The sequence below is a fragment of the Thunnus thynnus genome, chromosome 5 (genome assembly GCF_963924715.1).
Source record: "Thunnus thynnus chromosome 5, fThuThy2.1, whole genome shotgun sequence".
NCBI lineage: Eukaryota > Metazoa > Chordata > Actinopteri > Scombriformes > Scombridae > Thunnus > Thunnus thynnus.
The window spans coordinates 15599873-15618406 of record NC_089521.1 but is presented as its reverse complement, the minus strand read 5'-3'; the positions used below and the strand labels follow the sequence as shown (position 1 = coordinate 15618406).

At 39.0% G+C, this 18534-nt stretch overlaps 2 protein-coding genes across 3 annotated transcripts; one reads left to right on the top strand and one right to left on the bottom strand.

The window, feature by feature from the left end:
• Window positions 1-85: 85 nt before the first annotated feature.
• bend7 (BEN domain containing 7) lies at window positions 86-5208 on the bottom strand. Its single transcript, XM_067589515.1, has 10 exons — window positions 5058-5208; window positions 4384-4461; window positions 3942-4295; window positions 3528-3647; window positions 3081-3433; window positions 2328-2435; window positions 2000-2117; window positions 1769-1882; window positions 1492-1533; window positions 86-925 (listed from the first exon to the last, which is right to left on the bottom strand). Exons 1-10 carry the CDS (start codon window positions 5119-5121, stop codon window positions 867-869), a joined length of 1410 nt encoding a protein of 469 aa, XP_067445616.1. The 5' UTR covers window positions 5122-5208; the 3' UTR covers window positions 86-866.
• Window positions 5209-7069: 1861 nt separating this feature from the next.
• On the top strand, window positions 7070-16701 carry prpf18 (PRP18 pre-mRNA processing factor 18 homolog (yeast)). Of its 2 annotated transcripts, XM_067589509.1 has the most exons (11): window positions 7070-7253; window positions 7848-7925; window positions 8171-8197; window positions 9917-10018; window positions 10102-10215; window positions 10582-10728; window positions 10979-11047; window positions 11290-11430; window positions 11534-11605; window positions 11706-11861; window positions 15893-16701. In XM_067589509.1, the coding sequence occupies exons 1-11, from the start codon at window positions 7188-7190 to the stop codon at window positions 15971-15973; spliced, it is 1053 nt and encodes a 350-aa protein (XP_067445610.1). In that variant the 5' UTR covers window positions 7070-7187; the 3' UTR covers window positions 15974-16701. The 2 variants fall into 2 exon arrangements, with proteins under 2 accessions (XP_067445610.1, XP_067445611.1); XM_067589510.1 differs by lacking the exon at window positions 8171-8197.
• The last annotated feature ends 1833 nt before the right edge of the window (window positions 16702-18534 follow it).

Genomic DNA, 18534 nt, shown 5'->3' with positions numbered 1-18534 from the left:
CCATGTGTTTACTCTATTTGCCTCATATCTGCTGTTACCTTAACTGTAAAAACAACACAAAAACAAAATTGTCAAGAAAGTACATTTAATGATGTTAACAACTATATTCATTTAAGATGCACAATGAGCAGAAAGTTTTGCTTTAATTCCATCACAACATGAACAACAATAGCACTGATATGCATAGCCTAGAGAGTCTAGTCATGAAAAGAAACATTTATTGACAGAATACTGGATATTTTGATATTTTCAGCCAGATGTTATAGCGTATCAACCTATTTTTGATTAGTAAAATTTGATAGAATATATCAAATATATTTACTTTAGGATGTAATGTTAGGAAATAAGGTGGATGCCACACTGCACATTACACCCACTGAAGAGAGTCACTGGTCAATCAATTAAATGGCACAATCCACAATGTACACTTTCCCTTAAAATATAATTTGTGCAAAATATATGGATGTCATACCGTTAAAGTACAGCTATAGTCTCATTTCAGATTTGTAAACTTGCTAGGAATGACATATGAGAACTACGTGAGTTCACTTTTAAAGCTGTAGACTATAATGTAAACAGTAATTCACTTCTGAACATTAAAATGACCTGACTTTTCTTAACCACTGTAGAGTTCAGTGTCTGTTACAGTAACTCCACATCCCGGTTGCTTCCACATCAGTTCATCACAAGGTTGTTTGAAAGTGTAACATGTTTGTGAATCCTTCTTATTCATGTGGTCTTGTTTTTTTCCCTTTACATCCAAAACACAGATCAGTTAACAGCTGCAAAGGAAATATCTAAAGTGGCAAAATGCATCAAGTAAGACAAGTAAAATATTTTGGAAGGCCATGATGGCAGCCCTTGAATCAACCAGTCATGTTCACCACTGTCCCTTCCACACTTGCAGGCTTGTTATAGTTGCAGCCTGTAAGAAAAAGTAGAAGATATTATTACATTTTAAAATATCACAATCAAAAAAGCCTCTATGCAGTTGTGTGCACATATAAAGAGAACTGTTTTCAGTCGTATATGTTGTATTGTTGTATGTATTGTTGGGTATTATAGCCTTCCCTAAAGAAAATGAGACAGCAGAAAGAGAAATCCTATTGTGACAGTGAGGGGGAAATAGAGAGGTGAAAGAGGGGCGATGGTGCATGCTGTAAAGATAATTAGCTGACATTTTGGAAAGTTGCGTGAGAATGTCAAATGTCACAGCGACAGCGTGACAAGGACATATGAGCCAATGAGTGGGCCAGCAACACCAGTTTGTGTGTGTGCGTGTGTTGTGACAGTGAAGTGGAGCGAAGTAAAAGCATTGTGGGCTCAGAGGGGGGCTGATGGAAAGATGTAGAAGGATGGAGTACTGATGTGTAAGGGGAAAGGACAGAAATATAAAATAGTGTGTGTGTGTGAGTGTGAGTGTGCGTGTGTGTGTTTGTGTGCTTGTGTTAGCTGCCAGTATGTGTGAATATTTAAATGTGTGGTTCATACTTGTTGAGGGTCCATTTAAGACTTCTTCTGTCTCTGCTGCATCTGAGGAGTCAAAGGAAAAACAAGGTTTTTGGCTGGTAAATGTTGTAATTGACTTATAAATGTAAACACAATAACAATAATAGTAATTATATAGCAATAAAATTCTATAGCACCACCTTTAAAATACATATGTAGGCTATATGCATAGATGAGTATACGGTACAGTATCAATTACTTTAATAAAAGAAAGAAAAGCAGAAATAATATAGCAGCAGACTCTATAATAGTACACTACCTCTTTTCAGCCTCCTCCTGGCAAGTTTGATTTGATCTTGAAGGATCTGAACCCAGTCTCGTGGCCCAGGCAACTTCTCTATTCTGTGCTCAGTGCAGTATTTCTCTGTAAACACTGGACACAGATAACATGAATATATTCATGTTTCCTCAGGAGTCGCAGTGTCACAGCCATTAATGCTGTACCATGCCAAGAACCTGATTCAACTTTTTGTATCTTTCTCTCACCTACCTTTAATGGCACCCACAATGTTCTGGTCCAGGCCTTTGCGGTTGTCATTAAGTCCTCTCTTCCTTTTACCGTTTGGCAAAGAGTTAGCCAGAGTAGCGTCATTAAAGAAGGCACACACCTAAACACACAGCACAGTTCACCAAACTGAAAGTTTATATGTTTATATTAACATTGCTGAACCTTTAGTGAACTCAGCTTTTTATTAAGGCGAATGAGAAGATGTTTGTGTTTATAATAAAGTGTAAGTAATCAGTAATGCCACATGAATGTAAAGTTAACCACAATTAAAAGACCAATGAACTGGCTCTTTAAGATTGTAAATACGCACCAGTTTCCGGAACAGCAGGCTGCCAGAGCGTGTATAGTTGACCAGAATGGAGTCTAGCTGAGCCTTTGAGATAAATACATCATATTCCTCTGCAAGACGCACGTCAGACTGAAAGGGAATCCAATAACACGGAGTGTGATTTGTGAATATTATTAGAAAATTATAAATTACAATATAAGAAAACTAATCCCCCTTTTAGAGGGAAAACAAGAGAACACACACAAATCTTTGACAGAAGTCATTGTCAAAAATTTAGCTCTAACTCACAATGTTGTTGAAGACATAACTGTAAAATTTGGATGTTCAAACAATACTTAATTTCTCATACTTCTCATACCAAAACTATGATCTGAGTGAGAGATCCAAAGAGGTCAGAGGACACAAAGATTCTCCTTAGCAACAAAAGACACCACTTGGCAACAGCTTTTAATATATAAATAGTATAAATGGAGTCAAACATGCTAAAGAGTGATGAGGCAAGAATATATATATATATTTTTTTACATGCACGTTAAATTGGGTTAAAAGAAAAACTATCAGATACACATTGTAAAATTGAACTTGAAAGAATTGAATTGAATGAATTCATCAGTATGATTAGTGTGAATTAAAGAATAAATACTGTGTCTGCGGGGGAATTAAATGTACACTCAAATCATAGGTCAGAGCTAAAGATTAAACATTTTACACAGAAAGCACATATGGGCACATACACAAATAATACATGTACAATAACATGCAGATGACCTGTACCTCTATGTCATGTGGTTCCCTCGGTTGGTTCAAGAAAGAATTGTGTGTTTTGTTGACAGTTTCTGAATTATTCTGAGGTGGCTGCACTAAAACCTCAGAAGAGACGGGATGACTGTTGGGTATTGAAGAGTCTTGGTCCTTATCACAATCATCCCTCTTTCCAGATTCTGCAGGTGTAGCAATGAGTGGTGATGCCTCCACAGCGGAAACAGCAGATCTTCTAGCAACAGACACAGTCAGTGGTGCCACTTTATAGATTGGCCTCCTCTTGCGGGGCCTACGACGAGGAGCAGGGCCAGGACCAAGGCGAGGTTGGCATGGTGATGCGGCCTGTTCCTGCCTTTCCAAGGATGCTAGAAAAAGACAGTAACAAATTGTATTTTCACTCTCTCTCTCTCGTCCTGTCTCTCTCTCACAGTCTGTGAGTATTTGTGTTGATTTACTGACCTTTTTGAGTCTGCATCAGCCTCCTCATGGCACGCAGTTCCTGCAAAATAGCCTGCAAGGCGCCTTTGCAGTTACACATACAGCAGGGGGTTTCTGGTGCAGCAGGAGGGACTACATCTGCTGGAAAGTCAGTGGAGTGTTAGTTAGTGACTGTCCACTCAAACATGCTTACACATAAGAGTGCAATGGGCTTTCATGCCATGTCTCTTACAACAAGGTGTGTACATGTGTGCATGAGTGTTTGACTAGCACTACGTCAGCTAGTGTGCCTAATGGGAGCTTGTTTGTCTTGTACAGCTGAACTCCCAGTGTCTGCCACACACACAAATACCTCTGTATGAGGTTTGCCCTTCTGCTTGTCTGGTGCTCATCTCTATTTTAAGAAAAAACATTTAATTAGTTTTGGTACCCTACCATTAGCCTCATTCACCCTGTTCAGATCCTTGGTATTGTTGAGCATCCGCAGGGCTTTGGAGCGGGTGCTGTACTGGCCACAGCCTGGACCGTTGGGGATTGGGGTGGATATGGATGAAGGTGAAGGCCCCGGATCCCCTGTAGAGTTCCAGCTGTTGATCTGGTGGTCTTCTGAAGCAAGAGATGAAGGTACAGGCTGATGTACCCAGGTCAGATGCCTGTCCGGTGGCATCTTTGTTAAGCTGTCTTGCTCTGTTCCTGCTCGTTGATATACCCTGCTGGTCTTATCACTCAGAAGCCTCATCATTCCTGTGATTTGCCTCTTGATCTCCATTCCCTCATCCCCCAGCCAATCTACACAGAGAGAGTGTTGGTATATACTGTATAATTAGTTAGAGCCTCTCTAATATATAATAGAAGTAATCTTTAAAATGACACATACGATCAGGCACAGCAGCATCCTTAGGCTCTCCATTGGCATCTTTGCAGCTGGAATTCATCATATATGAAGAGTTAAAATCTGCAAAAAAAAACAAAAAACAAAAACAAAAAAAACCCAGCAAGGCAAATTTGCAATAAGATAGTAACAGTATTGCTATAATGAAGTCAAAATGTAATAATAAAATAACAACTGTGTGAGAAATAGTTGCAGCCTTTTTGCGTTTTAATGATGAAGCTTGTGCAGGCTGATGGGGACTGTGATGTTAACTAAAGCAGAACCCCCCCCTCCCCCTCCCATCCCATGAAGAATCCACCTGTAGGTAGTATGAAGTAGTGGAGAGGTGGCCTAGAGCTGACAGCTTCAGCAAAAAGTGAACAATTTAAGCTGCGTGTTGTATGATCACAATGCGCAACATATTTTCATATTCTGGACCATTCGCTTAATTAATTCTTAAGAATCTCCTAACTGAGCTATGTTGATCTTCAGGAATGTTTTACCACGTAAGACTTGAATCAGCAGAGTTAGCTGTGAGGTAAAGCCGATGCAAAGACTATGGGCATTGTCGTGGCCATCGCTTTTGTTTACAGGGTCGCCTGTGCTGCCACACAGCGCCAGACAAACACCCAGACACAGACGCGCGTCTTGCAAGGTCTTGCATTCATTCAGCAGCCTACCTTCATCCGTGACCAATTTAAAGCTCTGTGACTTCCTTCTCCTCTTCCTTTCCCCAAACTCCATCTTCAGGAGGTGTATAGTCTTCAGTAAGTCGGTGCAGTCGAAAATCGCTCTTCAGAAGACGAAATCAGTGACTGGATACACTCAGCGGAATCAGTGTCCGTCTGCTTTATTAATCAGTTAAATTTCTCCCCAGGCTGCGCTACAGATCCTGTCATCGGCACGATTTTCACCGTGTTAAGCTTAAATGCAGCTCATGAATCATATTGGAAGATCAATTCCCGGTCCCATTATGATGCTGGTTCTTCCCTTTCGCCATGTAAATAAATTAATGACTTTAATATTAAAAAATTCGTCACATATTCCTTTGCGCCACCTGATGGTATATTCTCATCCAAAAGGTCGACTCAGGCATTTGCCACTGTTGTGTCCAGACAATGGACTGGCATTTGTGCAAGAGCAGTTATGGGACCACTTAATCATTTGATCAGCTAGAAACGGAAAGTTTTTCTTGATTGTTAAATTATTATCTTATTTCTGTTACCAGAGCGTTTATTGTTATCAGTGAATATTTTTAGGGGGGAAAAATGTGAGCACCCCTCTGATTTTTGGGTAGAGCAGATTGAAACTCATTAGTGAGTTGGTTACTCAGATGACATGTTGGTGTTATAGACAAATTTCAGAAGACATGTCTTTGATGGCATGGCAGGGATAAGATTGAGTCTCACTTTTCTGATGCATGTAGTGTGGATATCTCACTAAAGCTGATAGTGCATCAAATGATGAATTTCCCCTCCCTACAGTCATGACCTTGCTCCAGGCAAATTGTGAATAACTGGCAGAAAATAGGCGGAATGGGACCTAGTAAGTTAGGTATGATCTTTTCCATCGTTTCCTTCATTCTCAACCCAAAACAGCCTCAAAAAGTTATAATTAGTCGTTTTCAATTTCAGTTAGAGAAGAGACTGATTCTCTCTAAGACTATATGTGAATGGTCATCCAACAAACCTAAAACCTGCTTGCAGCAGGGGCTGTGAATTGGAGGAGCTGATGTAGGGGATGTTACACAAACTGCATGACAAGTAGAATATTAGATTTCTGTTTGGAATTGAATTTATTCCATCATGTTTTAAAATATGCAGCAAAATCAAAGTCAAATCCGTTGTTGTATTTATGTATTAAATGCATTTAAGTACCTTAGTGACTCAAAGTTTTTCCCCTTTCTTAAAATGTTGTGAATGTGCTTTAACAATACTGTAAATAAATATTGACATGCCAATGAATGGGATGATCATGCCTTAGAATTTGACATACTGATTCAAAAATTTGGTTATTAAAAATGTAAAAAATTAAATAAAATAAAAAATTGTTCATATCTAAATGTCTAAAATCTGTGACAATATTTTCACTTTTTCCACAAAACATTAGTGAGGGTTTATGAATGTTCAGTTTGCTGTTAAGTAGCCTATAATTGCCAATTGTTTATTTTAATTAGAAACCTGTTCGAGAGTCCAAATAATTAAAATTAAACATGATTTTAATACAGTAACTATAAAACCATATCAAGAGAATAAAACATAAAGCAGTATTTTTTTTTACTTTGTCCAAAGAGTGTTATAGTCTTGATATCCATCTAGAAGATAAGACCTAAGTGAAACCTCATACAGAAAATAAGACCTAAGTGAACCCACATCTAGAAAATAAGACCTAAGTGAAACCTCACACAGAAAATTAGACCCAAGTGAACCCACATCTAGAGGATAAGACCTAAGTGAACCCTCATACAGAAAATAAGACCCAAGTGAACCCACATCTAGGAAATAAGACCTAAGTGAACCCACATCCAGAAAATAAGACTTAAGTGAACCCACATCTAGGAAATAAGACCTAAGCAAACCCACATCTATAAAATAAAATGAACCAAATTCACATCTTATTTTTACACTTTTATTTTGAAGTTGACACCAAAAGAAAATGAATCAATGCGGACCCTTACAGTGAAAGTCTGTGGTCGGGTATTTTAGGATAACTTCCGGTTTAGGCGTCGAGCTTCTGTTAGCGTTGTAACAACAGGTTTAGTAGTATGTTTATTTGTTGAAATAGTGTACGACCACTATTAATTTAATGGGATGGACATACTGAAAGCTGAGATCGCCAGGAAGAGGAAACTCCTCGAAGAAAAGCAGCTGGTTGACGTGAGTCTCATAAAGTTGATTGTTTTGTTTGCTAGTTAGCCCTGTCGCTAAAACGTTAGCTAACATTAGATCAACACAAGTCAACTTTGTCTTTCCACAATCATCCATGTGTATCACATGTAGCTAGGTTAGTCTGTTGATAGATATATCGATACAATATTGAAAAAGCCAACACCGTAATTTAGCATTGATTAGCGCTATCACAATGTAACCGAGGCTAATTCTGCTTTACTTAAACTGCGACTCAAGGCTTCAAACCCCCAAATGCTACTCAAAAACACCCCATTGAAGCCTCTAAATCACGCTAATTTATTCCAGTAAAACTTAAACTCCATAATTGTAAACTGTGAGATATTGCTTTGTTGAAAATAACTGGTTTCATTAATTAAAATTGCAAAATGCCTTCATGCGGTGTGTGGAAACAGTTTTGAGGTAGCATTCAAGAGATTAATATCTACAATGGCATAGTAAAGGGGAAGGAAAAAATATGATATCAGCCTCTTCAGGCTTCACCATCAGTATGAACTATTCATTGGGCTGTATGTAGAGTTTGGTAAGATGTGCAAAAAAGCCTAATTAACTTTCTGTCTGCAGGACTCCAAGAAATTTTTCAAGAGGTCTGATCTTGCACGCAAGGAACAAGAAGATTACTTCAGAAGATGTGGATATAAGGTTTTTAATCACTCTCTCTTTCTCTCTCACTCATACACACACATCTAAATACCTTTCTTTCTTCAGTTCAGGTTTATCTCATGTTTAACAGTCAGCCCTCTCCTGTATGACACTACAATACTGTCTTTAAACTTTTTTCCCAGGAAAAAGAAAAGCTCAGGCATTGCTTAGGTGTACATTAGTGTTTGTATCTGTGTTTACTGTGCTGTTTCTCCCCAACCTGCCTCTGCTGCCTGCATCTGTAGGTTCAGAGAGAGCCTCCTGAGAGCCAGGTATGGGATTGCACAGTGAAAGTAGCTGACAGGATGCATGACGAAAGGATAAAACACACTGTGTCCCAAAAGCTTCCGCTTCCTTGGCACCCCTCTTCAAAGTTCACTCACTGAGACCAGTGAACATAAAAGCAAAAATAACATGGTGGAGACATCTTTATTTCCTAGGCGCAATCAGGCAACTCAATCAATCTGAAAACATATAGTAATTTGATACAAGGCTTTTAGAAGTGGAATTTTCACCAGCTCTCCTCTGCTTACTGTGCATAATAAGTTTAGTCTATTTATGGATTTTTGTGTTGTACAAACAGTTGGTGTGAATATGGTGAACCACCTCATGTTTCCAATACTCCACCATTGTCTATATTTATGCTTTTAACAATTCATTTATATATGCTGCAACCACTATGACACATGGACTATATGCTGGACCAGAAATATCTTACAAACTCTGCAACAATCACCAGCCAAAAAGCAAGGGGACAAGGAAAGGAAGCCACAAAGCCAAACAGGGGCACAGCCTCGGTGTGGATTTCAGCATGGGATACTGAACTGAAATAGAAAATACATCTGTTATCGAGCTACGCTTTTGTTTTGCATTTAATCTGTGACAACAGCTTTATTATTTAGACCAACTCTGAGTTTTTCCTGGTGTTGTGTCACTAGTTTGCATTGCCTTGTAACAGTTGCTCAATGGAAAACAGCATTTTTGTTTTACTTTGTGCAAGGCTTAAGATGTCAGACTTACTGCTCTTTGCACACATGCAGTGCACTGTGTTTATTTGAGCAAAGGCCGTTGTTTGTTTGGAAGGCTTTTTGGCATCAGTTTCTTATAGATTGTGCTCCTTAAACCACAATCTAAGAGTGCCGAGATGCATGCGCCTACGAAAGCATGAGCTGGTAGCGTACTTTGAATTTCCTATTGCAGTACTTCATACTGTTAAAATAGTATGTTTGCCGGTGATGAGGCTTTGGTGGTGCAGCCAGCATGAAAATGAAAGTTAGGAGATTAATTGTAATACTCTATACACTTGCTTTTATTGGTAAGTTATTAGGTAACTGCAGGTACGATAGGTATGTGAATATGTGCAATCCACTTTGATATAGTGACACACATCCTGAAGTCTCATCTCAAGAAGATATTGGAGAGGAGTGCAGGATTTTGTCTTCCCCTTCTGGCAGTGAGAGTAATTACAAAAACCCTGTTGACGTGCTTACATCGCAGGCTCCGCCGTAGCCTTCTCCGTTGCTACTGTTGCCACTGTAAAATGGTGGATAAATTCATTTGAGTGTCAAACAACCCCTGCGAAATGACTCGTTTCACTACCAGAATTTGATCCATTTGGTCCGATAACCTTTGGAAAGTCTAGAAGAGCTGCACAATTAAAATTATTTTATCCCCATTCAAGTTAGCAGAGAGCAATCTGGAAGTTAGTCGGCTAGGCCGGCGGAAGTCTCTAGCGCCCATGCTCTGCCCATTGAGCATGTGCAGTATGCATTCATTCAGCCAGCGTGGGAATGTCAAACCCGACACAAGATTAAGAACTCTGGTATACTGTGAAATACAGAGAGATTTATCTGGCGGTGATAGGCTTAATCAGCATTGTGTCAACTCATTTGGCAAGGGCTTGTTTGTATCTGACTTTAATTGATATGTAAAAGTTTAGTATTGCAGATTTAACTTAAGTGTATTTCTGTTCCCTCCATGTTCTCCTGAAGATTGATAAAAAGGAGGAAGATGAGCCATCCACCTCAGCTAATCCAGTGTTAGAGCTGGAACTGACAGAAGAGAAGCTGCCAATGACACTGTCACGACAGGAGGTGAGTTAATGCAAAATATTAAGACATCCCTCTCTATTATTTTCTTTACATATAACATATTAAATGTGACTTTGTTTGTGTAGGTAATTCGGCGGCTGAGAGAACGAGGGGAACCAATCCGACTGTTCGGAGAGTCTGACTATGATGCCTTCCAGAGACTCAGAAAGATTGAGATTCTGACCCCGGAAGTAAACAAGGTAGGACTGAGGGTTTCTTGGGAGTGGGCTGAATCAAGTCCATCCTATTTAGGAATAACTCAATACCGCTCCCTCTATGTTGGAAAATATGTGTGTCATTACCATTCGCACCTTCTTGTTAACATGCACTCTATATACATGTATCTTTCTATGAGCTGTCACCTTACAGAATCATGTGCTCAATAAACCCCCGATAAGTTCTGTAAAGTAGTGAAGCTGAGTTTTATTTTCACATCACAGTTATTCACATGTTCATGAGTTGAAGAAAGGCGGAATTTCTTTTTCATGTGATTCTTTTTAATGGTGTTATTTTGCTGATATGCTGATTGATGCTGTTTTGATCTTTGCTGCTGCCTCTGTGTCTAGGGTTTGAGGAATGATCTGAAGGCAGCCATGGATAAGATCGACCAGCAGTACCTGAATGAGATTGTCGGGGGAACAGAGTCAGGAGAATTGGACACGCAGCACGACTTGAAAGTGCACGAAGAAAACACCACTATAGAAGAACTGGAGGTATATTGTAAACTGTACAGTGTCAGTGAAGAGGAATGGGCCCAGATTATTAAGAAGCTTTCTTTCAGTTTTGGGTATTTTTTTGACTATTTACTAATGTTCAACTCACTAGAATATTGTTTAAAAGTTCACATGAATCACAGCTGCACACTGATCATGAATCTTTATCAGTTATGTAAAATATCCATTTTCAGCTTTAGTAAGTTAAAGTTATGACTCAGTTTTTCTCTAATACATAATTTCTCCTTAGGCTCTTGGCAAAACCCTGGGAACAGGAGATGATCATGGAGACCAGGATGTTATTGACAAGTTTTTGAGGGTAAGGCAAGAAAACCCTGCTCTGCCTTTGATCTAGAAGGAGCTGTTGGATAACATTTTTTTACACAACTAGTGTTGCTACTATTCATGTTGTTGTCCGTCAGTTATTTTGATGTTATGATGTTTTATGTGATGCATTTATCGCAACCAGCCAGGAATAAATAATAAGTAGTTGTACTGTCTGTTACCATTGCAGCTCTTGGGAATATTTTGTTAATAACCATATTTCCTGTTTTATTTAAGTTTCTTCTTGGTGTTTGGGCCAAAGATCTGAACAGCCGAGAGGACCACGTAAAACGCAGTGTTCAGGGCAAGCTGGCCAGCGCCACCCACTCACAGACTGAGTCTTACCTCAAACCTCTCTTCAGGAAGCTCAGGAAGAAGGTAACATTTGTTGAGAAGGGCCCGAGGGATGTGATTCATGTGGTGTGCTTTTTTTTTTTTTTTTTATCTCTAATCATTTTTATTTTACCATCATGTCTTTCAGAGTTTACCAGCTGACATCAAAGAGTCAATCACAGACATCATTAAATTCATGTTGGAGAGGGAATATGTCAAGGTTTGTCAAGATCTGAAAATTGTGTTTTCGACTGTTAGTTCCTTTTTATTATTACAAATCCACAGCTACATGTTTTAACAACTTTGCACCATTTTTCCAGGCAAATGATGCATATCTGCAGATGGCCATTGGAAATGCTCCCTGGCCTATTGGTGTGACCATGGTGGGTATCCATGCCCGTACTGGGCGAGAAAAGATCTTCTCCAAACACGTGGCCCACGTTCTCAATGATGAGACACAGAGAAAATACATTCAGGTGAGACCCTGAGATTTATCGCCTACAGATTGTATATAAATTGGATCAAATACAATCCAATAGAAAATGCAAGATCATTACGCTGACAGTGTCAGCATTTATCAAGTTCATCTTTGTCGTGCCCTCTAAATGAAACACTTGTCGGATTGGACATCATGTGTGCACCTTTTACAGTTAAAAGTTTGCATGGTGTGTGGAAAAGTATAAAGAGTTATATATAACTATATATTAATGACCTTATGCTCAGTGACAAGCATATTTTTTATTGTATCTTATTTAAAGGCAAATCAGACTCTTATTAATATTTCCGTGCTTTCGGAGAAGTGTTCTATTACTAAAATAAGAAAGACGCAGAAATAGCCTTCATACATAGCGCAACTTTTGTCCCCGCTGTCTAAAAAATTGAGGCATTTAATAAATTTTGGGGGCAAAAATGGTAATTAGTGCATGAAGTTGCTGTTTTTAATGTGAAATGAGCGCAGATTAACATAAATACAGTAATCATCACCTTGTGTAACCAAAACCTCCTCAGTAAACACAGTCTCATTTGTAATAATTGTCTTCATGTTCTAACTACAATAATAAGCACATGAAAAGCAAATGAATGCATCAATTTCCTTTCATCAACTAAGGTTTTATTTAGGTTGAACCTTCAGTATAAACCACTAGATGACAGTATAACATAATGATCTTGAGATCATGACGATATTTAATTGGTTTGATCTAATTAAATTGACCAAAAGTTCTGGTTGGGGGGATAATGTCATATTCAGACCTCCTACAAGTCAAAGCCAGTCTACCGTTGTCATTGTGGGTCTGATGCGTTGTATGCCTCAGTTTTACAATATTACAGACTAGTAGCTACAAGTACTGTCAAAAGAGCCTAAACGAGTGTAATATTCCTTCTTTATTGATGCAGTTCTGGAAATGCCTTCAGCTGAAGTTTTTTTAGCATTCTTTATTTCGTATCCAAATTTATCCTTGCTGAGGTTTTGACCACAATGACATGATGAAAATAACATAATAGACTCGATTATCCAGCACTGCCTCATTGGTTAGTAAAAAATATGTTCTAGATTTGGGAATAAAAGCTCATTTCACTCGATGCACCGAGCCCATTAATGTTAGTTTCTGACCTTTTTACACAGCCTGTTCAAGGCGGGAATGCTGCGCCTTTATTCCGCCCCGCTGTTCTGTATAAAAGGTATGGACACGCAGTGGGGGGCAGAGTTGCTCCTCCAATAAGTCGGCTACGGAGGTAGTCATAGTCGGATGGACGTCTGTGTGAAGCTTCGGGATAGCTGGAATGGCTGGACAGGGAGCTGACGCTATTGTGTTACACATCATGCTGCACACACAGTGGCATTATGCCAGTTTTGTTCAGTGAAAAAAAAAAAAAGCAAAGGTGGCTTAGTGATGGATCTCCGTTACAGCTATAATGCAGTATATCTGTATAAAAAAGTGAGAATATATGAGATGAGAGTATAAAACAGCCTCTGTAAAACTGCAATGAACACCCCACCGGTCGGCAAGACCCACGTATATGTATTAAAATTAACGTTAGTTAGCCAAATTGCTAACACTGTATTGGCTAACGTGCTAGACAAAAGACACTTGCGTTAGCATTAATATTACTTATCATAAGCAAATCGATTATGTTTGCTGGCTTGGTGCCGATGAGCCGAACAGTTTTTTGACCTGTTCGCTTCCTTTGATAAAGTCGTGATTACTTTTTCGCGGTTCCAGGCTATTTTTGGGTGGGTGAGCCCTGCATGCCTTGCAGTAGAGGAGAGTCGTCTTCTTCATTTATTCGACACCAAGCCAGTCTATTTTCCATTTTTCAATAGTTGAAGCCGCAACTTCCTTTGCTGTCTTATTCGTCTTTATTTTGCTTGCTGGTGTTGGTGACGGCCTGGGACTTAGGTTGCTTTCATTGGGTGGAGCAGTTAGAGTTTTTGTAAAAAGGTAGCAGTCCATCCTGGCAGCGAACTTCACTGCAGGTGCAGCAGGAGTGCAACACCTCTGTATCGTAGTGTGAACAACAGCGCTGTTTGTGTTTGTGTGTTGAAATTGAAATTAAATGAATTGGATGAAAATAAAATGATGGCATCATGTAGAATTAGGATATTGACCTAAACTGGTAAAGATAAAATTATTTTTGTTCGAATTTTTGGGGGCAATTTCACAGCACAGTTTTTAGGGGCATTCTGAGATTTCTTGGGGCATTTTTGCCCTTACCCCCCGCTAATTTCCGACACTGGTACGGGGGTCAAAACACCTGTTTGAATTACCATTTGTCATATGTCACAAATCCACATTAAACAAATTGCTGAGATTTGCAAAGGAGGTAAGGGTTGACGTTATTGGCTGGCCATAGATGAACAGTAGTTATATGAAGGCAACAGATGATGTTATACATCAAATTGCACATCAATATACTGTATCTCAGAAATGTTAAAATTATGGCATATTTGACAGGGAAAAAAAGAAATAAGGAAATAAATCCATCAGGTGTCATCATGAAATGTTTCCATCCTTGCCAAAAACAATTTAGCAGCACTAGGTGACATGGCATGCCTGGTAATGACTACATTACTCTTCCCCTGTCTGTAAAGCACAGTCTATCTTAATTAGATGGATTATGAAATGGATTGCCATGAAATTTGGCACAGATATTCATGGTGTCAAGAGGATTTATCCGTGTGACTTTGGTGACCCCCTTTCATCAATTGCCATCAGCAGGTCATTTTTTTTCTTCTTTATTTATTTGAAAGGGACCATGTACAGTTTTAAACATAAATGTTGCCATTTGATGCACTGTACCAGAGTTAGCTTATAGCTAGTGTTCATCTGCAGTCCCTTGTCACAATTAAAACATATTACAGCACAGTACTAGTTAAAATACAAAGGATAAAGAATAATACAGAATAAACATAGTACAGTGTTAACTAGAATGACTAATGAATGCTTGTCCAATTGAATCAAGAATACTTGTGTTCATGAGAAGACCATAGAATAAAATGTAAAAATCAGTGGTTACAGAGCTGAGTAGATTTTAGTAAACTTATTCATTTGGTTTTAAAAGTACTGAATGAGCTGCAGCTCTTCATGTCGTCATGTACGGCGTTCCACCGAGTTGTGGCTTTTACAGAGAATACTGACTGCCCAAATGCAGCACAACGAAATGGTATGGTGCAATCTCGTATAGAAGATATTCTGGAAAAGAAGTCACTCTTCCTCTGAAATACCTCAACATCTGCTTGATGGATTAGCCCAAAATTATGTACAGGGATTCATTGTTCCCACATGATGAATCCTGCTGACTGTGATGATCGTTTATAGAGTTCACAGAACGAAAATGCACAGTCACTCTTCCTCTGAAATATCTCAACATCTGCTTGAAGGATTAGTCCAAAATTCTGTACGGGGATTCATTGTTCCCACATGATGAATCCTGCTGACTTTGATGATCTCTTGACCTTTCCTCTGCACCACCGTAAGGTTCACATTTATGGTTTTGAGTGAAATGTCTCAACAGCTAAAGACCCCTTTTACGGCAGACCTTTTGACTTGTCAAAGCAGGAAAGCTACAGTTGTAAATAATAACGTTAACGATGGCTCCATTCCAGTAATTGTCCCACTAAGCCATGTCAGTGAGTGAGCATGCACAAGAGCTGGAACTGGCTCACCTACGTGGAATGCAGCCATCGTCAGTGTTATTAATTCCACCTGTGCTGTTCCTGCTTTGACAAGTCCAAATGTCTGCTGTGGAAATGGTCTATTGGATGGATTGTCAGATGAACAGATGTCAGATGTACAGATATACATATTCCACTCTGGATGAATAGTAACAACTTGTGATCCCTTATCTTTTCCTCTGGCGCCGTTATCAGGCAGAATTTATGACCAAGTGCTTTCTAAACTAATGGCATTCCTTTATTAGCAAATTTTAGCTGCTGGCATGGCTGTAGACGATACATTTCATTGACAACTGTATTTTCTTTCCCCTTGTTCTTATTTTTTCTCTACAGGGACTGAAGAGGTTGATGACGATCTGCCAGAAACACTTCTCAACTGATCCATCAAAGTGTGTGGAGTACAACGCTCTTTAATTTGTAACTCCAACTTAACTTATAACAAGGCTGTCAGGTCCATTGTATCACAATCTAAAATAGGAATTTTTCATAGCAGCTCAATTATGTACTGACTTAAATGAGGTTGTGGCAGAAATTTCTCAAAATCCTGTACACTGAGGGCCCTTAAGTACATATTCATCTGGCTGGTGGTAATTGTGAGAGAAAATGCATAATTTAAACAGAATTGGGGTTAGTGAGAGAGTATATACTCTCTTGAAAGAATGATAACATCACAGATTTAGCTGGAGAGCACTCATCAGGCTCATCAGTCTGGTTTTTGGGACTACTGGGAAAAACAGGTGCACCTGTCAGACCTTTTTAATAGTCACACGTCTTTAGTCCTTCTTGAGACCATGTGTATTTATGGATGCTCTGAGGAGTCAAGGCTATTTTTGCAGGAAATACTAAAGTATCTCAACTTAACTTCCTGCTGTTGTCAAGGCTGTAAAAAGATATTCCTTTAGTATTGGCCATGTTTTAAAATTGCATACATTTTTCAAAGATTTATTTTCATGATGTTCCAAGCAAAGTGTCCCTTGAAAGATCCAATAGTGTAAGTTTTATTACACTTGAGATACAATTCTGAACCACTGCACATGCAGTTCTACATGTGGATGTTTGAGTTTTCACATTTTCAGCAGATAATGAAACCAACTGTGTCCCTGTACCATCTTACCAAGAAAATAAAGTGTTGTTTTATTATACCAGTTGTCAGGAGGTTTTGTTTTTATCTGTGTGAAAAGTTATTTTTCCCTTTTAAAATAAATTTTGTTCTGTAATTGTTGAGATTTTCTCTCTTATCTAATGCAGCTGGTCTGCTGAATGGGAGTATTCTTGGCCACCATCAGGCTAAGAATAGTTTTCTCATTGTAAAATGTGTCTGCAGGGAAACGGCTTCTAATAAAGGACTCTCCTCTGCAAATATGCACATGCTTCAGTAAAAGTTTTGATTACCCACTGAATCACCAAGAATTCATTAGGAAAATATGTGATCAACAATTGAAGAATCAGTGTGCTGTTATGTTCTCTATTGGATGGCAATCCAAAGCTACATTAAAGCAAAAACTAGAAGGGAAAAAAACTAGTCTCCTCATTGCTGATGTAAACCTTCCAGTAGTTTGCTAAGATAGTAGCATCCAACGTCACACGCTGACCTTATTACACTGAGTATCCATGGTGATTTGATCTGTTCCTTGTGGTCATAGTGTGTTCTCGGATGCCTGAACCCACGTCACCACCGTTTCAGTATGTCAGCTCTGTACACGTCATTAATTGAGACGCAGCTGGACAGATTGACAGCTGGCAGTTCAAATACTTTGAACTAGTGTTGGATGTTCCTCTGAAATTTCCAGCTTTGAGCCCTGGCTTCTATCCTACACTAAAGAAGATGTTTATTTAAAGAGTTGGAGAGCGGAAACATTTGAACCAAGTCATCATGTTCGTCTTCCCACAGAAGAATTTATCTGTCTGTCCTTGAGATAAAGTCAGCTAAATATTTTGGCTTTTGTCCAGACTGGTCTGTTGCCTCACTGAACTGGGTTGTTTGTGTTGCCAAGGCCGTGAAATGAAAGGTATTTTCTATTCAATGTAAATTAACAAGTGACTTCCTTGTGTGCTATCAGGGGGTTTGTGTAAGTTCTGTTATCTGTGCGCAACAGAAAGGGAATCATTCACTTAAATTTTGCAGCCTGGAGAAAAGAAAAGAGCTAAAAGAATCTTTTAAGTGTAATAAAGCAAAAGATTTTCTTTTAGATGATATACAATTATTCAGGTGCATCGTAGAACAATCTGGTAGAGGGACTGTGTTAACAGACTGAATGAAACCACCAGCATGTCATGGTGTTTGGTGAGATGCCATGAGAATAGTGACTTGGGCAGATGTCTCACTCTGATCGGGCCAAAACACATGCTGACACAGTGGGCAGTAAGGAGGACATGTCTGGCTCAAATTGAGGGAAATTTGCAGTAAGGGATGTTCAGAGTAAGCAAATGATGAAATAGCATCCACACTGCAGTGTTTGGGTATATAAAGTATGTTTCTTCACCATCTATTTTCAGAGTGCACTGTCTTATCAGTAGAGTTTGCAGTTATTCACAAGAGAATATGAGTTAACCACTGATGAGAATGCAACTTGGTAAATTCGCTACACTTAAAATCAAAATTGTTAAGACTACATGTTGGAACTTCTTGTACCTAACACTGATAAATTCTGCCTCAGAGTAGCTGTTGCATTTCTCTGACACGTTCTGCCCATTGTGAACATCTCTGTGCACGTGGGGTTAAACATGATGCTCTGATTCATGTTAAGTCATTGTCTCTGTTTCCTGATTGTCTTCTTCAATTCACCTCAGCTTGTCCGAGCCATTCAAAGATGTTGTAAAGACCGCGATTTAATATGTGGCTTTATCCGCTCCTCTTGGCATTGATCCTGTATTTAGATGTGCTGTCGTACCGCCTGAAAACAATGAGGGTTTGCATTCATTATGTAGGGGGCCTTACTTTTTATTTTCTTTAATGACCTCAGATCTATACACAG